Source organism: Ornithodoros turicata, chromosome 10, assembly GCF_037126465.1.
Source record: "Ornithodoros turicata isolate Travis chromosome 10, ASM3712646v1, whole genome shotgun sequence".
Taxonomy (NCBI): Eukaryota; Metazoa; Arthropoda; class Arachnida; order Ixodida; family Argasidae; genus Ornithodoros; species Ornithodoros turicata.
This window is the reverse complement of record NC_088210.1, coordinates 14,851,900-14,872,637: the sequence shown is the minus strand read 5'-3', so window position 1 is coordinate 14,872,637 and position 20,738 is coordinate 14,851,900. Positions and strand designations below refer to the sequence as shown.

The 20,738-nt window shown below is 46.6% G+C and overlaps 1 protein-coding gene and 1 long non-coding RNA gene across 3 annotated transcripts in view; one reads left to right on the top strand and one right to left on the bottom strand.

Annotated features, from left to right (window-relative positions):
- The window catches only part of LOC135370610 (ultraviolet-sensitive opsin-like), a 73,395-nt gene extending 63,254 nt beyond the window's left edge, over positions 1-10,141 (bottom strand). The window contains exon 1 of one of the 2 annotated variants that reach the window (XM_064604380.1): positions 8,517-10,141. In XM_064604380.1, coding sequence (XP_064460450.1) covers positions 8,517-9,967 — 1,451 coding nt within the window. In that variant the 5' untranslated portion in view covers positions 9,968-10,141. The remainder of the gene's footprint in view (positions 1-8,516) is intronic. The other variant, XM_064604381.1, reaches the window with a different exon arrangement.
- LOC135370611 (uncharacterized) overlaps positions 1-20,738 on the top strand; it is a 148,731-nt gene that overhangs the window by 122,952 nt on the left and 5,041 nt on the right. The gene's annotated exons all lie outside the window — the stretch shown is intronic.

Here is a 20,738-nt window from a genome sequence, read left to right as displayed (position 1 = left end):
CCCTATCATTCGTGGCAATGGTTGGCGCACAGCGTGCAATGCGGTGAAGTTCAGCTTTTAGAGTGTATGTGACGTCATCACGAGCTCTGTCTGTTTCCTAGAAACAGCACGAGCACCTTCCCAGCCTCTGCTGTCCGCCTCACGTTTGGAAACCCGCGCCGGCAGCTGACGAGACGGGGATAGAACCTGGAGGAACAATGTTGCTAGACAGGTTCCGGATTGAACACACTATGATATTATACTTCTCGAAATTAGAAATTAACTTTATGACACTTGTCGTTGAACGTGTCACACACAGGGAAAAAGAAAAAAAAAATTCCTGGCAGAATATACCCAAGCAGCACAACATCTTGGTCCAATATTGGACCCATATTGGCAATACTAATATTGTGCCGGCATTGCCAATATTCGGCATTTGTTTCTGGGGAGATTCGGCGGTTGTTTTTTGGCATTGATATGCTTTATCAAATTAGGATATTTTCGGCGTTTTAAAGCGTTCGTGCCGAAAACGGATGCCGAGAAATCGGCAACTATAATCACCTGGAAGAGTTCAACAGGGAGGTGCTATTTCCCCTAAGAGCCACACGAAATATAACTAACTGAATGATGAGAGAAAATATTTTATTCGCTTGGATATTCGCCCCACTTGACCCACTGATCAAAGTGTTACTGGGGAAGGTTTTTTCCTGAACTAAAAGCTAGCGGCTTCGCAGTGCGGTATTCCTCCTCGCATTCCACCTGGAAACGAGATGAAGAAAAAACAAAAATGTGATGCCCCTGAGGGGAAAAAAAAGAAAAAAGAATGCAATGGAATACCGGCATTTTTGGCATGTAGCACCATATGCAGGAGTATAAGTTTAGTATAAGTATACTATTCAGGAGTATAAAGTATAAGTCTTTCAAAATGTGCCGAAATTTAAAAAAAAGAAAAAAGCTCGGCGGGTGTTTTCCGGCATTAACGAGGAACCCTAGCTGTTGATAGTGCAACGAAAGTCACCAGGAAGCACGTCATGGCCACCTTCTACAGAACAGTGCGGACAGCGCCGGCTGTTCGTCTCGCAGGCAATACATACGACTCGCAAAATAGTTTGTACTCCTGTAAGTTTTGTACTTGCAGTGGTAAAGAAGCAGGACAGGCTCGCTCTTTGTTATGCGCAGGGCGCAAATTGGAAAATGCTATCGATATTGTGAGGAATTCCCATTAGCTCATGCAGAACGTTATAATATTTTGGGCTGATGATATTTCGCAGCTTAGGGTGAAAAGTTGTGGGGGCTGGAAGCTGCGTTTCTCTGTTGAGCTTCGTCTACACAGACGTACAAAAATATCGCGCGACGCGAGTTTAGTGTCTCTACAAAATTATTCAAAAAATTATTCTCTACAAAAGTATGACTATATTTTTAAAACAGAACTTCACCACATAGCACAGCCAACCGTCATTCCGAATAATATCATTCTGTGTCCTGATTTGTTCAAAACAGGGGGGAGGCGCCTATATCTGGGACAAGATAATGTGTCCCAGATAGGCGCCTCCTCCCATTTTCAACAAATCAATACACAGAATGATATCACTCGGAATGATGGTTGGCTATAAGCGTGCTATGTGGTGAAGTTATGTTTTAACAGTGTAGCACGGTACTGAAGCAGAACTGCACCACAAAACACGTTCCTACACTCTTAAAAATGAACTTCACCACATAGCACGCTCCTAGCCAACCATCACCCCGAATGACAACGTTCTCGCATTAGATTTGTTGAAAACGGGAGGAGGAGCCTATTTTGTGCCGATTATGCACGGCACAAAATGGGCTCCTCCTCCCGTTTTCAACAAATCAGGGGCGAGAACGTTGTCATTCGGGATGGTGGTTGGCTAGGAGCGTGCTATGTGGTGAAGTTCATTTTTAAGAGTGTAGCCAACCATAAATTTCGAGTGACATCGTGCTCTCCGGTGATTTTTTGAAGAAAAAAAAAGGGGGGGAGGCATGCGCCATTTTGTGACACTTATGCGGCTATGCCAATTGTCACAAAAAGGCGTACGCTCGGCGCTTTCCACAAGTGATACGGTATCAGTCTGTGCAGTGCACTGCTAAAACAGAACCTCACCACATAACGCTCTGAACGGCAACCACTGCCTTTTTGTGATAAATAACGCTCTATAGTGTGAGTCGTTGAATAAATTTTCTCAAGCACAATAACGTAAACGCGCAAGTGTCACAAAAAGGTGTACGCCTCGCGCTTTCAACAAATCGAGGGAGAGAACGATGTCTTTCGAGATCATCCCCATATCATCGTCATCATGTATTTCTCTCTCTCTCTCTCTCTTTCGAGATGATGGTTGGATAGGAGCGTGTTATGCGGTGAAGCCCCGTTTTAACAGTGGGAGGTACCCGGGTTCGAATCCCGGTGCCGGCTGTGCTGTCTGGGGTTTTTCCTGGGTTTTCCTCAGACGCTTTCAGACATATGTCGGCACAGTTCCCTTAGAAGTCGGCCCAGGACGCACATTCCCCCAGGGCGTGAGTCGTGACGTTGCCCACATACGTGAGGCCGACAACGGCAAGCCCTATCACCACCACCACCACCACCACCACCACCACCCGTTTTAACAGCGCGTGTTTTTCGTTTTTTTTTTTTTAGCGCTTTCAGTACAACGTCCAATAGTATAATTTTTACTTCTTACGTTATAACGCCATAACTTAATATACGTTATTAAGTTATGGCGTGCTGTACGAAGGGAGAAAATTGGGCTCTTCTAAACATCCTCCGGGCGCGATCATCTCTTTGCTTTCTTTTTCTGTATTTGCTTTTCACGCATAAAGATTGCACTTTACCTGCCAAACTATTTCTCAACGGTTTCCCGCTGTTCCGCGGGGCACAATATACAAAGGACTCGCTTTGTTCCAAAATTTAGAATCGCGAAGAGCGGTGCGCCTGAGACAGCTGGTCGCCCGGCCAACGAAAAAAACAAAAACAAAGGAAGGCCAACCCTGCCAGAGTTTATAAATAACTGCGCTAGCGAAAGCATATACCCCTCTCGCTTCTTCTAATGTTATTTCTTTCTCCTTAGCATGCGAAACGATAGGAAAGATATATCCGATTTCCTGACAGTGTTATGCTATAAAGTGAAGAATGTTTTTGGAAAAGCGATATCTTTCAGCCAAAAAATAAAAGAAAAGAATTTCACCACGTGATACTCTCAAGGCTGACCACTGTAGAGAATGATGCCCTTATGTCACTCCTCATTGAAGGAAAGAGTGGGATATCCGTTTAACAGTTCCCTTAGAAGTCGGCCCAGGACGCACATTCCCCCAGGGCGTCAGTCGTGACGTTGCCCACCTCTGTGAGGCCGACAACGGCGAGCCTTTCACCAGCACTACCACCACCAGTCCTTGTGGTGGTGCTCTTGTCTTGTCTTGTGGTGGTGGACTTGTCTTGAAAATCATAGGCGAACGCCTTTTTGTGTCATTTCGCAATGACGCCAACCCAACAACACCGAATATCCTCTGGATGTACGAATAATGTCCTAACGGATTAGTACGTCCGAGGGATATCCCTCAGATATCCATCGGACGTACGAATCCGTTAGGGCACCATTCGTACATCCAGAGAATATTCGGTGTTGTTGGGGTTGGGTGTCATTGCGAAATGACACAAAAAGGCGTACGCCTATGATTTTCAAGACAAGATGAGCGAGAACTATTATCGTTCCGAATGACAGTTGACTATACACTCTTAAAACAGCACCGCACCACACAACACGGTGAAGGTATGACTGCATACTGTTATCACTCCCGATTTGCGGAAAGCGCCGGCCGCACGCGCTTTTGTGACAGTTAACGCGACAGGATTAGTGTTACAAACGGGCGTATGCCTCCCGTTTTCAGCGAATGAGGGGCGAGAACTATGAGAGTCTGGATGACGGTTGGCTAGGAGCGCGTAATGCGGTGAAGCTATATGTTTTAAGACTGCAGGAACATGTTGTGCTGTGAGGTTCTGTTTTAACAGTGCATGTTGTGTTGCTGCTGAAATCCGTGCTACTTTTCTTCCCCATTTTCAATGAGTTCTACACACTTGAAACAGAGGTGGTGGTGGTGGTGATGGTGCTGCTGGTGCTATAGTGAAAGAGCTCGACGTTGTCGGCCTCACAGAGGTGGGCAACGTCACGACTAACGCTCTGGGGGGGGGGGGGGATGTGCGTCCTGGGCCGACTTCTCAGGGAACTGTGCCGACATATGACTGACAGCGTCTGAGGAAAACCCAGGAAAAGCCCCAGACAAGCACAGCCGGCACGAGGATTCGAACCCAGAACAGAACAGAACTTCACCGCATAACACGATCCTATAGCCGACAATCATCCACAATGACGTATAGTTCTCGCCCCCGATTTGTCGAAAACGGGAGGCGTACGCCGTTTTAGTGAGTCCCTGTACAGTTATGTCAATTGTCACAAGAAGGCGTACGCCGCCTCGCGCTTTTTCACAATTCAGCAGGAACGATAACGGTATTTGTTAGCCTTCAGCGTGCTACGTGGTGAAGCTCTGCTCTGAGAGTGTGCGAGGTTAGGTGGATGGCACTGTGTCACACGTGTTTCACATTGGAATACAACTGCGTCATGCGGTGAAGCTCTGTTTTAAGAGTGCAGGAACATGTTGTGCGGTGAAGTCGCTGTACTCTCAACTGGTGTAATCTCAAAATCTCAACGGTTCCCCAAAACCTAGACACGGCACGTATAATACGCCATGCCTCGACGTGGCACGCAACCCGAAAGGAATAGACCATTGGATGACATAAACGTTATGGTGGGTGTGGCTGTCTGGTTGCGACCTGTCTGACTTTTTTCTGATGCTTCCGAGTGAGGTAGTCATTCAAACATTTTTTTCTATATATATATACCGTAAGGGCAAAAAAGGAGCAATGTAATCGGAGTAATTATATACAGCTTCTAGTTCCCGAGATTGCAATTACGCACACCCAACTCTGGTGCCCTGCTCCTCAAATTTGCTCCCTACTACTGCAACAACAACAATAACAAGTAAATCGCGACTATGACATGGTACTGCAAATACGCCCATAAGCTTCGCAAAAGGGCCACCGTCAACGTAACTATGTGCTCTGCGGGAATTCGACGAACAAAGCAATATAGTTAAAAGCACTTTTCTGCCTACGGGGTAAGAAATAGTTAGCGCCCTGACACTCGACAAATTATGCCCTGTGCGTGTCACGCGATTTTACATTACGCAATATATCGCAGCAGTTTCATTCAAAGTATTTTCATTCATGCGCATGAATTATGTGTATAGGACTGCGAGGACAAAGCCTGAAATGCAGTCCTCACTTTGTAACTTTTATTTAGTTCCATGCACTCCGTCCCCGAGAGAACTCAAATTATGCACATTTTGTTTCTTGGAGTGCCCAATGTTACGCAGACAGTGTGACATATTTTGTTGTGTCAAGCATGATCAACGGGCGCCTCTTAGTATTATCTCATCAGTGGCGTTTAGACATACACTCTAAGAAAAAAGGGTGTGAAAAGGTGGGTAACTTCTATAGTTACCACCTATAGGACAACATAGCGTCTGATAAAGGGTGTAAAAGGGTGGTAAAAGCAATTATCATATATCCAAATTGCTACAAAAAGGCGTACGCCCCTCTTACTCACCGAATGAGAAGGGAAAACCCTATCATTCGTACACTCTTAGAAATGAGGTGGGGGGGGGGGGGGGGGGGTGTCGAGGTAGCTTGCCGTTGTTGGCCGCACTCAAGTGGGCATCGTCACGACTATAGCCAAAAAAAAAAAAACTTAGAAATGAACTTCACCACATAACACGCTCCTAGCCAACCATGATCCCGAATGACAACGTTCTCGCCCCTGATTTGCTGAAAACGGGAGGAGGAGCCTATTTTGTGCCATTATGCACGGCACAAAATAGGCTCCTCCTCCCGTTTTCAACAAATCAGGGGCGAGAACGTTTGCATTCGGGATCATGTTTGGCTAGGAGAGTGTTATGTGGTGAAGTTCATTTTTAAGAGTGTAGGCAGCGGGTAGAACTTTGCAACCTTTTTTTAGGCACAACATATGCGGCAACTATTACCTCCTGAAAGGTGTAACTGCTTCACCCTTTTTTTCTATAAGAGTGTAAAGTAAAGAGATCAAAGCAAAATAGATACCAGCTCGAGACTGGGAGGTGACACGGGTTCGAATCCTGTCATCGGCCGTGCTGTCTGAGGTTTTCCCTGGGTTTTCCGAAGACTTTCCAGACGAATATGTCGGCATCAGTTACCTCTGAAATCGGCCCAGGACGCATACTAACCCCCTTATCCCCCACTCCTTCCTACTGTCCTCTCTCCATCTGTCCGCGTCTGTACGTCGCTCATAGCCGCAGTTGCTTCGCGGCGCTAACACGCAATTTAAGAAAAATATAAATAGATAATATATAGGTCCCCCTCCCCCTTTCGGCATCGGGAGTTTCCGTGATATGGGAAGGTGTTCTTCAGCGGTATCTCTTCCGGTACCTTTGAAGTGGCATCACGTCGCAGATATTTGATCTGACGGCTTCCTTTCGCGTATAGCTTTCATACAGAGCTTCGGATCTTAAAAAAAAAAGAATCATTTTTCGCGATCAAATGAAATCAAATATCAGCAACGTGATGTCAGCTACTTCAAAGGTATACATACTGGCGGGTGTCTGAGTTCAATCCGTGGGCTATAAATAATTCGCGAACCGGAGCACCAATCGAAGAACTTTTTTTTTTTTTACAAGTATCTGTCCGATACCGCCTACAACCTGCGCACCGTGTGAATGAGTTGGAGCCGCTCATTATTTAAATAAAAATTCAAATGAGTTTCGTGGAAAAACGTAACTTCTAAAGCAGGGCACCGTCGGCATTAGAATAGGTAGTATCCCTTTTGGGACCTTCAGTGGACACCTTTTAGAGAAAAATCTGCCACCGAAGCGGGTCATTTGTTGCAGTAATTAATTGGTTTCGGTTTGCATATTTTTGTCACGGCTGGTAGCGGCGAAGGGCAAAAGGACTAATTCATTGATGGATATGGGAGTGGAAAAGCGTCCTTTTGCACTTCATCACGACCGGGTACCCGGTCATACCCGGGTACCTCCCAGTCTCACGTCGAGACTGGGAGGTACCCGGGTTCGAATCCCGGTGCCGGCTGTGCTGTCTGGGGTTTTTCGTGGATTTTCCTCAGACGCTTTCAGACATATGTCGGCACAGTTCCCCTAGAAGTCGGCCCAGGACGCACATTTCCCCAGGGCGTCAGTCGTGACGTTGCCCATATACGTGAGGCCGACAACGACAAACCCTTTCACCATCACCACCACCACCATCACGACCAGCCGCGACAAAAATATACACTAACGGTATAAGTCGACTTATATCATTTTCAATGTTTTTGCCGCAATGACATCTAAATACCAGAACGTACATACCTGCCAAGGATAATTTAGAACCGTATCGCAATTTATTGACACGCTAGAGTAGGAGGGCAAGAAACGAGAAATGCGTGTGTGCCAATGGGACGGACAGTCAGATCAGGCCCCTTTTTCTACGCACGCATACAAATGGTGTAGCTTAAATTTTGCTACGGTGCAGACATGAAACCACTCGAGATATATGTTCTTCCTACCTACCTCACGTGACCGCGTCAGCAGTTGAGTCAGCTGAGCGTTGTAATCGGAAAAACGTGTGCACTAAGCTAATATGTCATATTATGCTGGTCATCTAGGACATTATTTTTCGAGATTGTGCTCGCTTACCAGCAGATAAACCCGACCCTAGCAGTTCTACTATACACACAGGTGACTTCATCCTATATACATGGCATCACCATTGTTCATGCATCAAAGTCCGACTCGTGAAAATCGACGACGAAAACTGCTACTGCACTACACGAAAATCCTGCGCGTGCGGTGGTAATTACGTTGAATAAGAGCATATGTCCTGCTCTTGGATTTCGTTCAATTTCTGCTAAGTCACACACAGAAAAACTATGCTAACAGGACATGCATGTAGAGTAGACATACGTACATATATATGTTACACATTTTACATTTGCGTTATTCGACGAAACTCACCTGCAATTACTTTACCAAATATTCACTTGAAGTTTTCTCGGTTTCGGATTTTCTTTTTACTTATCCACTTATTGCATACAGTGGTTCAATAGACCTCTACCCGAGAAACGTCATCATGACGTTGGTTGACAGACTGGAACCGAAACAAATCGGAAGGGGAGGGCTGGGGTCCACGAATGGGCACCTGTTCGCTGCCTCCTATTGAAAGAAAAGTAGGACCGAAGGTCCCGTCCCTTTCAGGGACCATCGTAATCCCCTCAAGACCGTAGCTTTCGGGAGCGACCTTGTTCGCCCCTATAGCTTGGAGCGTAGTTCAACTCTACCAAATTGGTGGCGCTGTCGAACACTATGACGTCATTTGTTTACAAACAGGGAGAGGTCTATTGCGAGGCCCCCACGAGGACCTCGAAAAAGAAGTAAGCGACAATTACCTCGTAATAGTAGAATCCGGCGTGTGTCGGGAAGGTGACCTCGAGTCATCGTCTTCGTCATCGTTGTTGTTGTTTCCGAACTGCTCGTCCTCGCTCAGTCCGTTCTCGAGAATAAGCGGAAACACGGACACCCTACTCGGCTGCCCGTCCAGCCTCAGGGCCGACCTCCTGGTAGACAGCGCCATCCTGGTCGGCGGCGTTCGCAACCCCGTTAACACCATACACTTTTCGGACGCCCGGCGCGGCAAAAATCCTTTACCCTGCTTCTTAGTGGTGTTCCCTACCATGTCCGGAGCGGAGAACCGTCGGATCAGTTTCGGTTTCCCACCTGGGGCCACCGCCGCGCACATCGAGAGTCTCCTATCCACCTCCCGAGTCACCTCTTGCTTGTAGAAGTGGCGCCGCAAGAGGTTTTTGAAAGTCTGTCGCAGAACGCGACTCTTGACGCCGTACACGTAAGCGTTCACAGACGGCGTCCAGCACAGCAGGACAGTAGTCACAGACGCGACCACCTCGTGGATGCGTTTGCCCGTCGCCGCTTCCCAGGACAAAACCCCGAAGTACGGTGCAGTGAGCAGCGCGAGGGAGCCGAACAGTTGGATGATGGTGAACACCGCGTTGCGGCCTTTGAACTTGGAGAGGTACCAGGGGTTACGCTGGTGGGTGACCGTCGCTTGCGCCCGTAACGTTACTTCGTAGATGGCGGCCACGATGCGATGTCGGTGATAGCGGGCAATGGTGAGGACGTGCAGATTACAGATGAGGATGATAGTTACAGGGAAGACGATGACGACCCACACGTAGGTGAAAGCGTAGCCCAGTTCCACTGGGCTCGTGCCCGGACAGTGCGAGATGCAAGCACATCGGGCTGGCTGGTAGACGTAGCTGCAAATACGGGCCAACGGGGGAATGGCTAGAGAGACGCCGAGCATCCAGGAGACGATGAGGAACACGGACGCTCGTCGAGTGTTGACTAGTCTGGAGTAGTGGAGCGGAGTTGAGATCGCCGCGTAGCGGTCACAGCTTAACCCGCACAAGGTCCATACCATAACAACGGGGAGGGAAGTCCACACAGCGCCATGAGCTTGGCAAGCGGAAGACAGTTCATCCGTCGTCGAAGGGAGCGCCCAGAACGCGATATTAGTCCCGAGAACCACCACGCAAAACAGGGTGTCCACGAAGGCAAGGTGAAGCAGGAGCAAGTTGTTGGCCGTTTGAAAGTGCTTGTTCCAGATGAGCACGATTAGGATGTAGCCGTTGAGGACAATGCCGAGAACTGACGCCGTGGCAGTGCTGACTAGATGCAGCAAGAACGGGTGGGCCAGAAGGTCATCTGCCGGGGCTTGAGAGACAGTCAGGGTTGGAACGAGGATGTCGGTGATGTTGGTGGTTAACTCGGGTTGGAACATGAGTACGCTGGCGGACTCGGCGTCGCGGCCGAAGAACACCATGCTGCTCGGTTTCTTTCACGCCTGTTGCTCCGGCGGCATCGTCCGTTGCCGCGGTGGGACGGCGGGCGGCGAGACGACGGGCATGCCTCGTGGGCCCGGCGAGCGGCTCCGAAGCGACTCGCTGTCGCGCTCGCTTGGAATCACTGAGCGGAGAACTGGGGGCTACGGTCACGTGGAAGCGCAAGGAGCGCACTCATTCGCTTGGGAGAGGGGGAAGGTAGGGAAGGCGAGAGGGGGGAGAGAGGGCAGAGGGAAGACGAGAAACGGACAGATTGGCAGGTTGGGGTCGAAAAGAGTAAGGTCTCTTTCTCATATACAGGGAGGAATGGTTACGTGTATGAAACATTCTACATATTATTTATCTATTGACCTCTACTACATGCGTGTGTCGTGTTGGTGTGTCCCGTTTTTCGTTTTTCCTTTTTTTTTCTTGCCTTTTTTTTTCACTCTGTGGCAACTTGCTGCCCGTCTCGTCAGGCCCTATCTCTCTCTCTTATTTTTTTTTCTTTCGATAAAAGATACCCCCATCTCTGCATGCTGCAGCCTAAGTTGGAGAGGTGCCCTTAAAAAAAAGGCAAATAATGTGCTCAACCATCAATGGCATTCCATACCCTTAAAATAGAACTTCACCACGTAGCATGCCAAAGGCAAACCATTGCAGAGATTGATACCAGGTTATCACGCTTGATCGGTGGAAAAGGGGGGGGGGCGTACGCCCTTTTGTGACGATCAGTGTGATGATCACAATCATATGTATGTGCAAAGCCGGACGTTGCTGGTACTTTCCCCCACAATGTCAACAACAAACACAGTACTTAAGAAGTAATGGTTCCAACAGCTGACACTGGTCCTTGCGGAACCCCTGAGGGTAGCACGTGGACAAACAGTTATTGCGCGTGACCTTACCTTCTAGTAATAGACATAGAAAGAAAAAAATGGAAACGTAGGTGAAATGAACGTAGGTAGCACTGAATGATTATTTCAGCACGTATGTCCTTGGTGTAGTTCGTCAGTGCACACAGCGCGGGTTGCTGGTGCTGCCTTGGCCAGCTCCCCAGTACCTTCTCAACACTAAAAGGTCAGTTGTCAAGTTTCATGAGGGCGTTCTTCAGTGTTCGCCGACCAGAGTCGAAGCGTCGGCAGGTGACCAGAGCTCGACGTGCTCTGTGTTCTTCACAGTTCCGCAAGTTGAACAGTTCGGCGATCCAACGACACCTATATCTTATGAAGGAATGCTGCTGCGAACGGGACGTTGAGTCGCAGGCGATGGATGACGGACTCTAACGGCCTTGGCATCTTCGGTGGGAGGCAGTAGGTGCAGTTGGGGTCGAACCTTACCTTTTGTTAACGATCAGCAAGATAGTTTTCATTCCATCTGATTATGTTATTGCTTTTCACCAAAAACTTCAGCTTGATCGTCAGTTCATGATGGCATAACTTTGTCAAAAGCTTTGCGGAAGTCAATAAATGTGACACCAGTTCGATTATTAACATTAATACCAAAAGCCAAGCTGTGCACAAATTCAGAAAGCTGAGTGACCGTATATAGGACACTCTCGCCGAGGAGCATGCTGATGGTCAGACAATAGTGCATTTCCCTTTGTTAGTTAGGGACTAACATCTCCGTTTTTTCTGTTACCAATCAATCAATCAATCATGCAGAAAGCGAAGGGGGTTGAGTTTATTATATAAAAAAAATAGGAGGGAAAGTTTAGCCACCGCTACGGTGGCTTGCTATTCCCAGGAAAGAAAGGAAAAAGAAAGACAAACAAAAAAGAAAAACAAACAAACAAACAAAAAGGAAAACAAAGACGAAACTGGTCACAGTTCACCCAGAAGGCCACAGGTCCGCAGAAACTGAACAAGTGCCTTTGTCACGTGACTATATTGTGTGGGGCCCACCAGCGTAGCTATAGGGAAAAGTCCGAAACCGTCAGGCGAGCGATGCGCAACCGTTGGAGAAGACGACGCAGTATGGCGATCCCGAGGGTGAGGCTGGCGGTTCCGAATCTCTCTGTGAAGAAATATGTACCTATCTGTGTCCAGCGGCAGCTGACTGCCGACTTAATACATAACATCCAAGACCGAGTGGTAGTATACACAGTATGGCTCCACTACAACGACTGGATCGACGAGTGCCTTCGTCTTACCTGCCTCTGGTCTTGAAAGTGGAGTGCGTTTGTACTATGCGACATCGTCGACAGCAGCTGAACTGTACGCTCTGCTCATGGCTATGGAATATATAGCGTCGGCTCATTCACGGACCAAGTGGGTTATTATCTCGGATTCCCAGGCTGCTCTGCAGTCCCTTGTTTCTGCAGGAACTACCAATGCTGCCAACCCTGTAGTTGCTGATGTTGTAAAACTACACGCACACTCTAAGATGCGCTAACTGTTTCTTACTCTGTATGTCTGGAAAATTGCTACGTTGTCTGAGTTATACAGCCTTATGTCGTCCAAATTGACCAAGGGTACATATTTACGTAGACTGTCGCATTCAGGAGACCAATCGCGAAGTTTAGTGACAATTTGCAGTCCTGGGGAGTAAATGTCGGGACTAAATGTCGGGTTAGGGGACTAAAATGGGGAGTAATTGCAGACTAGGGGAGTAGAAGCTGCAATTACTCCCCGTTTTACTCCTTTTTTTCTTAGAGTGCAGAGGCGGTGGCTGCTGGACACGACATGTTCTTTCAATGGATTCAAGGACACTGCGGCATACCTGGGCATGATGCCGCTGATGCTGCGGCACGCAAAGCACATCAGAAGCATGCGTCACGACTCATATATTTCACCAAGTCCGACGCTAGGTCCATGTTGACTGCTTTGTGTCGCCAACTGGCTGAGGCACAGTGGCTCTCTTGCGGGGCTCGCGCCTCGCTGCTACACCGCGTTGACCCGGAGCTTGCGTCTACTTTCCCGACATCGTTCCCTAGGCCGTTTGCGTCACTTTACCACCGGCTCCGTCTCTACGTGCCCTACAGCCGACGTCTTCTTCACAAGCTTGGAAAAGGCGGATTCGCCCAACTGTGGCACCTGTGGGACTGTTGAGGACGCTGAACATATCTTATTATCCTGTCCACGGTATCAGCAGCACAGACAATCTCTAGAAGCTCCCTTAGCTCGGCTGGATGGCAGACCATTTGATGTTGTTAAGGTTCTGGGCCCTTGGACACCCGACCATCAGTTTCGCACCATGCAGGCCTTTGAGCGATTTTGCGCAGACTCCAAGTTGGTGGACACAGTGTGACTGACAGTGTGTGTGAGTGACTGACCGAGAGTCTTTGTCACTCATCGGTCTTATTGTAGATAGCCATTTGTGTTTTCCTAAGTGATCTGGAGTAGCCGGCTCTCGTAATGAGTGCCTATTTCTCCATTTTTTTTTTCATTTCTTATCAACTCAACTCAACTCGTACGATGTTGGTGGTAACGGGTGCAGTGGAGCAGCAAGTGCGGGATGTCTCCTTCAACATGACAGATGGGGCAGTTGGGGGACGAAAGGTGGCCCATCTGAAAGAGGAGCAGTGGAGTCCGCGCCACATTCAATCGAAGCCTGTGAAGCGAGGACTCTTCCTCCCTGGGGTAGCGGCCTATAGCTACCAGTGTGTGGGTCATCGTACACTCTTAGAAATGAACTTCACCACATAGCACGCTCCTAGCCAACCATCACCCCGAATGACAACGTTCTCGCCTTAGATTTGTTGAAAACGGGAGGAGGAGCCTATTTTGTGCCCATTATGCACGGCACAAAATAGGCTCGTCCTCCCGTTTTCAACAAATCTAAGGCGAGAACGTTGTCATTCGGGGTGATGGTTGGCTAGGAGCGTGCTATGTGGTGAAGTTCATTTTTAAGAGTGTAGGGTCGAAGCGAAGGACTTGACTGCAAAGTATATGTATTCAAACAGTTTACAGGTTGCAGCTGCTAATGAAACCGGCCGGTGATTTGACAACAATCGTTTATCAAGATAGCCTAAAAACAGGAACTGCAATGTCTTGATGGCTAGACTGAGATATAAAAAATATGAATATGGGGGGGGGGGGGGCGAACGCCTTTTTGTGGCAATTTTGATATATGAAAACGCTCCCCTCTGTCTTCCAATCGCAACAGATAACCCTATCGCTCCTGGCAATGGTTGGCGCAGAGCGTGCTATGCGATGAAGTTCAGTTTTTAGAGTGTAGAGGGTGCGTGAGTCCGTCGGGGAGTGCAAAGGGCTAGAGGGGTCATTGGGCAAGACCCGTCTCCTGCAGAGAGAGAACAAGGTTTCTTGCTTTAGAGGAACTCTACCAAAAAGATACGATCCAGGAAGTTATCAAATCAAAGCAATGTGATGTCACCCGCTTCCAAGAAGCACTGCGATTGGCTTATCATGTTTTCGGAACCGTTATCATAAAACAACAACAACTTTAGTTTGAGATGATGAATCCCATGGAGTTTCATCGCCAGGGGCAATGCTGGTGGTGATGTGGGGAACCGTAAACACCTTCCTACCCACTAAAACTCGCCATTAACCACCGAAAACCTCCGATTCGTGGCGAGGAAAATAACCGCCGATTTTTTCTATCGAATTTCTGAAAAATTAAACACCAGAAGCCCTAGTTAGTTGCACAGACACCGTTAGATCATATCGTCGTGCACGGTAAGCAATTTGGTGAGTCTGACCTTCCAACTTTGTGCGGGAAGCGGAAACCATACGGGGGGAGGGGGGATATGTTTAATGCTGAAAAAAAGAAGAGAAAACAGAAGGGAAAGGTTAGCCATGATGTAGGCTTGCTATTCCCAAAAGCAAACAAACAAACAAAAAGAAGATAAAAGCAGCAGAGACAGAGAAACTTATGAAAAAAATACAGTAAAAGACAGCTCCTTCACTAGTCGTTGTGCAGACAGTCATATAGGCCGTATCAGAGAGTGCCCTGGAGTTTAGATTCAGCCATACGGGAAGACGAGGTAAGATAAGATTAAGAAGAAGGAAAAAATGGGAAGACAGTGTGAAGATGCTGAACGGGAACGTCGATTCGATACCATGTCAGCGAGCTCAGCAGTTCATGTTTGTTCGATTTCAAATGTATCGCCAGAAAACAGCGTTGTAAATTTGATGTTATAGACACGATTTTGCACACCCTGTGAGCTCGTTTACATTTTATCGTGACACTTTTTATCTTGGGGACAAGACGCAAAAGTGCTCGGATGCTATAGGGAGCTCCGACAAGGCTTGCCAGCTGTAATCACATCATGGCACAAAAACTATATCTCCCCTTTACACCTGTACACCGCGGATAACATTACATCGAGTGGTGATTGCGGTAACCTTCCACCCAGCGGTATCCGGTGGTATAATAACTTTTTATCTCGTCTTCTAATGACATTCCCGCAGAGTTTCTCCATCACCTCCGGAGGTTTCTTGCGTAAACCCAGAGTACAATGTAGCAGTCGACACTGCATGCTATTACGCAACAGTTATGAACAAATGAGTGTTGGCGGTTACAACGTCCTCCTAAAAGGTCATCAGCGGGAAATGTCACTCTGATAGGATTTGCAATTTGGCAGACGTTGATTACTTAATCGTAACCGGGTAAACTTTTCCAAGAAAGTGATAATAAGGTAGACGTATTATTGGATTCTTTCTTTCCGCGTACCGTTTCCTTTCTTTATGGGACAGGAACAAAAACAGCAAATTACTCCGACATCGACATCACCTTCAACGTCGGACGCCGTGTACTCAATGACGTGCGCGTGGCTTCGAAATTGCCGTCGTCTGCATTCATCTAACCTTGTTCCCAGTTCCGCACGGAGCTTCGCGCAGCAAAAAGACGCCAATTTCGGTGACGAGGGATAGAACGAAACAAAAAAAGAAAAGAAAGAGAACAAGAAGGGAAAAAAAAGAGGGAAGAAAAAGAACGGCAGTAACAAGGAAAGATGCATCGCGCGAGAAAGTTCGATTCCGAAATTGCGAGCCCGCGCACGTAGCAGACGACTCTAATGTACCACGTGACGGGAATGCAGGATGGCCTCACCAATGACGAGAGTGCGATGCTTTCACGCCAATCAGCGTTCTCTGACGTCAAAGGGCAATATCCTAGCTAGATTCTAACTTGCTTTAGGGCTGTAGAGACGCTCTTTGTGCTGTACCATATACACGGCTCACGTGAATATCATTGGGGCCGTCGTATCAGACACATTATGGTGCACAAATCCGTCAAACTGACGGTGTCGTGTCTCAATCGCGCTTTCAGGGCTGCGAACTTGTCTTATCATTGATGATCAAAGAAGGATAAGGCAAGCTGGTGTACATTCTTTAAATGAACTTCACCGCATAGCACGCCCCTAGCCAACCATAATCTCGAATGATATCGTTATCTGCCCTGACTTGCTGGAAACGCTTTTTTTGCGTGTGACAATTATGAACAGCATAAGTGTCACAAAAAAGGCACAAGCCTCCCGTTTTCAACAAATCAGGGCAGATAACGGTATAATTCGAGATTATGGTTGGCTAAGGAGCGTGCCATGTTGTGAAGTTCACTTCTAAGAGTGTACGCTTGAAAGAGGCATAATTTCGTTGAGTTTGAGGCAGCACAGTAGAACGAATCGGCACAGTGCACTTCCGCATGGGTCGAAACTATACCTAAACCTTCGTAGTTTGAAATTTGTTGCGTATACTATTGCCCCCCCCCCCCCCCTTCAATACTCTGTCCTGCACACTTAGAAATGAACTTCACCGCATAGCACGATGCTAGCCAACCATAATCTCGAATGATATCATTATCTGACCTGATTTGTTGAAAACGGGAGGCGTACGCCTTTTTTGTGACAATTATGAACAGCATAAGTGTCACAAAAAAGGCGTACGCCTCCCGTTTTCAACAAATCAGGGCAGATAACGATATCATTCGAGATTATGGTTGGCTAGGAGCGTGCTATGCGGTGAAGTTCATTTTTAAGAGTGTGGTGCAACAATTTATCCGACAATGTATAGCCCCTACCTTCTGGTTGAACTGTCATCAACAGATGACACGGCGATGATTGATACGTTGGGATGGGGGGGGGGGGAGTGTCAAGCTATGCGTTCTCCCCGAGCGAAAGACCATCGCAGGAGCGCACAGAAGCTGGAAGTACATGTTTGCGCCCTCGTATTATCTAAAGGTGCAGGCATGCAGCAAGAGTAGATGCTATTGTGCGGAACTCGTAAGAGAGGACTGAAACCGAAACGTGTTCACTGCAACGTGACATAAACAGGACTGGAGATGCAGCGTGTTCGCTGCAATGTAAGCGAATAAACGCGCATGTCGAGCCGTTATTATACAGATTGATTGATCTTCTCCGGAATTGAAGTGTCGGCCTTGAAATCCATCTGGGTTTCTGGGACGGATCGAGAGCGCATTTGTGGGAAACTGTTCAGCTCAAACTGCAACGTCATTAAAAATCATCTACCTGATAATGTAGTGGACATAATTTAGCATACAGAGTGTTTCACGAAAAATTAGCCAAAGTTTAAAAAGAATGCTTCATCGCACACCAAAAAGACGGACTGCATAGTATTACGAGTGGTGTGAGGATACTCAAACAATTTTTGTTTACATATAAAGCTAATTTATTACGTACATTAACCTGATGATATGTACAGTGTAAGCAGTGAATAACAGTGGTATATACAAAGAAACCAGTTAATTTTTGTTTTGCAATTAATTAATTAAGTAAGTAAAATTATTTAGTAAGTTTTTTTTATTATTATAAGGTTTAGAGCCAAACTGTCAATGTGAACTGCGACTAGTCTTCATTCGATAGCAGCTCGCTCGAGAGCGCTCTGATTCGGAGCTCCTCGCCCGTCTGCTTTTTGCAAACCTGAAAGTTACTCTTTGGAGCCGGGAAAAATTTATTTATTTATTTATTTTTATCTATTTTTATTTATTTATCTTCATTTTTTTAGGGAATAGACAGCCGGCGTGCTGCATGGCTGACCTTTCCCTTTTATCTTTCCTTTTCCTTGTTTTTTTTTTTTGCCAATAAATACCCCCTTCACTTCATTAATTAATTCATTACAAAACCAAAAATAGTTTGAGTATCCTCACGCCACTGGTAATGCTATGATATGCAGTCCGTCTTTTAGGTGTGCGAAGAACCATTCTAAAAAAAAAAAATACTTTGTCTCAACACCCTGTATATAGTAGTAGCATAACCGACTACCCTTCAATAATATGGCGGGAGGTATTTTTCCGTAAACGTCGCCTTTATCCGTCAAGTTAAACACCCTCGACTGTTAATCATTTTCCTATGCAAGTCGTAATAGGCTAAACCTTTGCGCTGCCCTGGACGAAAGCAGGAGGGAGCCTATGCAAATAGACCTCTTTCGTCAAGACGTATAGAGAAGTCTGTACTCAATAGAATTACTCTCGATGAATAAAATTTGATTCAATAAGGTCGGAAAATCGATTTTGTAGGGTTCTCGCGAAGTGCCAGGCCTATAAGCATATCTTAAAGTGAATGCATCAACTTCGTATAGGAAAACGAAAGGGAACGCCCATGCAATCCTTTCTTTCTTTCCTCAAAACGTCAAGGTATCGTGAAATTTTCATTAACGTCAACGAAATGATGGAAGGCCCTAAGACGACTAATTAGTGAGCAGTTGTTCGACCCGTCGTTCTTTCTATTTCTTTTCGTCCTCGTGTGCGACCTTGTCAAGGCGGTCCGGGTTTAATTTGCCAGGCAGTGTACAGCTTGCAGTCTGATGTATGGTCGTCTGGCGCCAAGATCATGGATTACTGCCAGTGTGCAGAGCACTGCGATTACCGCGGTTCATTAATTAATTAATGCGAAGCGGAATGAACAGCAGTAAGATTGTAGTTTTTTTTAAGCAAGTTAATATTAGCAGCTTAAAAGCTAAAGAGAGTGCTATCATGTGCTTTCTTATACAGGGTGTCTCACCGAAAAAGGGCCAGGGACTAAAGAAAAAACGGAGTGCTCTGCACAAATGGAACCAACTGTACGTGCTTGGCCAGTTGTGTGGTCTATCCAAAAATATTTTTTTCGTCGCCCCTTGTTAATTAATTAGCGGTAATGAATTTCCTAACTTTTTAATTATCGGTTTTAGCTCTCAGATGTCAATGAGGAAGTTGTAGTACATGTCGAAAGAGACGCAACTGAAGTGGTTCGAGGTTGCTATGGCTTGTGGTTTCGTTTTTTTTTCCCGGGTTTAAAAATTGGTTTCAGAAGCCGCGCGCACTACAGAGCGCTTCCCATAATTCGGCGAACGCGCGCGACGATAGCAGTGCACTCTGATAGTTGTGCCGTGAGACAGGTGAAATATCTTCCTCTTATGCGACGTGGCCCAGGGATGGTTTCCAAGCGCTAATCTCAAGGTCAATGTACGCCGGAGGGCGCTGGAATCGTCGCGCGCGGGTGCCGGATTGCCGGACTTTTAAACCCGGGAAAAAACGAAACCACAAGCCATAGAGACCTCGAACCATTTCAGTTGTGTCTTTTTTGACATGTACAACAACTTCCTCATAGACATCTGAGAGCTAAAGCCGATAATTAAAAAGTTCGAAAATTAATTACCGCTAACTAATTGACAAGGGGCGATGAAAAAACATATTTTTGGGCAGACCACACAACTGCCAAGCACGTACAGTTGGTTCCATTTGTATAGAGCACTCCGTTTTTCTTTAGCCCCTGGCCCTTTTTCGGTGGGCCACCTTGTATATAGGGATCAGAGTACATAGCAAGAGTTCATGGTTGATAATGACACGAATGTTAATGTGAGCAGTACAACTTATGTCGAAAATAGATTAGCCGAACGTAACGCAGAACAGAAAGCACATGTACCACTGGCGTTAAATTAGTAATTCTGTGGCACTAGGCAGTCAAAAATTAAAATTTATGAAAACGGAGTTATAATGTTTACGTCGTACACTCTTAAAAATGAACTTCACCGCATAGCACGCTCCTAGCCAACCATCATCTCGAAGATATCGTTATCTACCTTATCATCTCGAATTATATCGTTATCTGCTCTGATTTGTTGAAAATGGGAGGCGTAGGCCTTTCTTGTGACAGTTATGAACAGTGTATGTGTCACAAATAAGGCGTACGCTTCCCGTTATCAACAAATCAGAGCAGATAACGATATAATTCGAGATGATGGATGCGCACATGAATATCTTACTTTCATTAACGTAACAGACGGGCAGGAAGCACATATGCTTCGGCTTCTAGCATACATACTCTCTCAGTCGTCTAGGATCCTTACTCAGGAGCAACAAATAGCTTACGTACTCATCAGTTGAATCCGAACAGCGGTCAGATTTTCCACTTGGATGCCGAATGACTCGCGTTTTAGAACATTCTGGAACAATATCTAGCCACCAAACAATACAACACCTCCTTCGTCGGACTGTACGTGAACGTCAAAGCACGCATTACGAAGAGAGGCTTCATGCTTCACGGCCCTCGATGTCGAGAAGACTTGATCTTGGGTACAGCGGTCGTTAAAAGGAAATCGCTAAAACTGGTCAGCACCAGGCACATACATTCCTTCGTCTCATACTCTGTCTCACAACATCATCATTCATAATTTAATTGTTGTTCTTGTTGCATGACATCTATTCGACTCACGGTTGGCATTCTGCATCCACCCTGATTCCATCCGATGGTCCCGTATGGTACAGACTACTACGAATTCGGTGTGTCTCCACAGCACAACGTTATAACCGGATTTTTCCGTTTCTACTCCGAAACCGTCAAAAATAACTAGAAGGCGAATGTGAACTGCATCAACGACA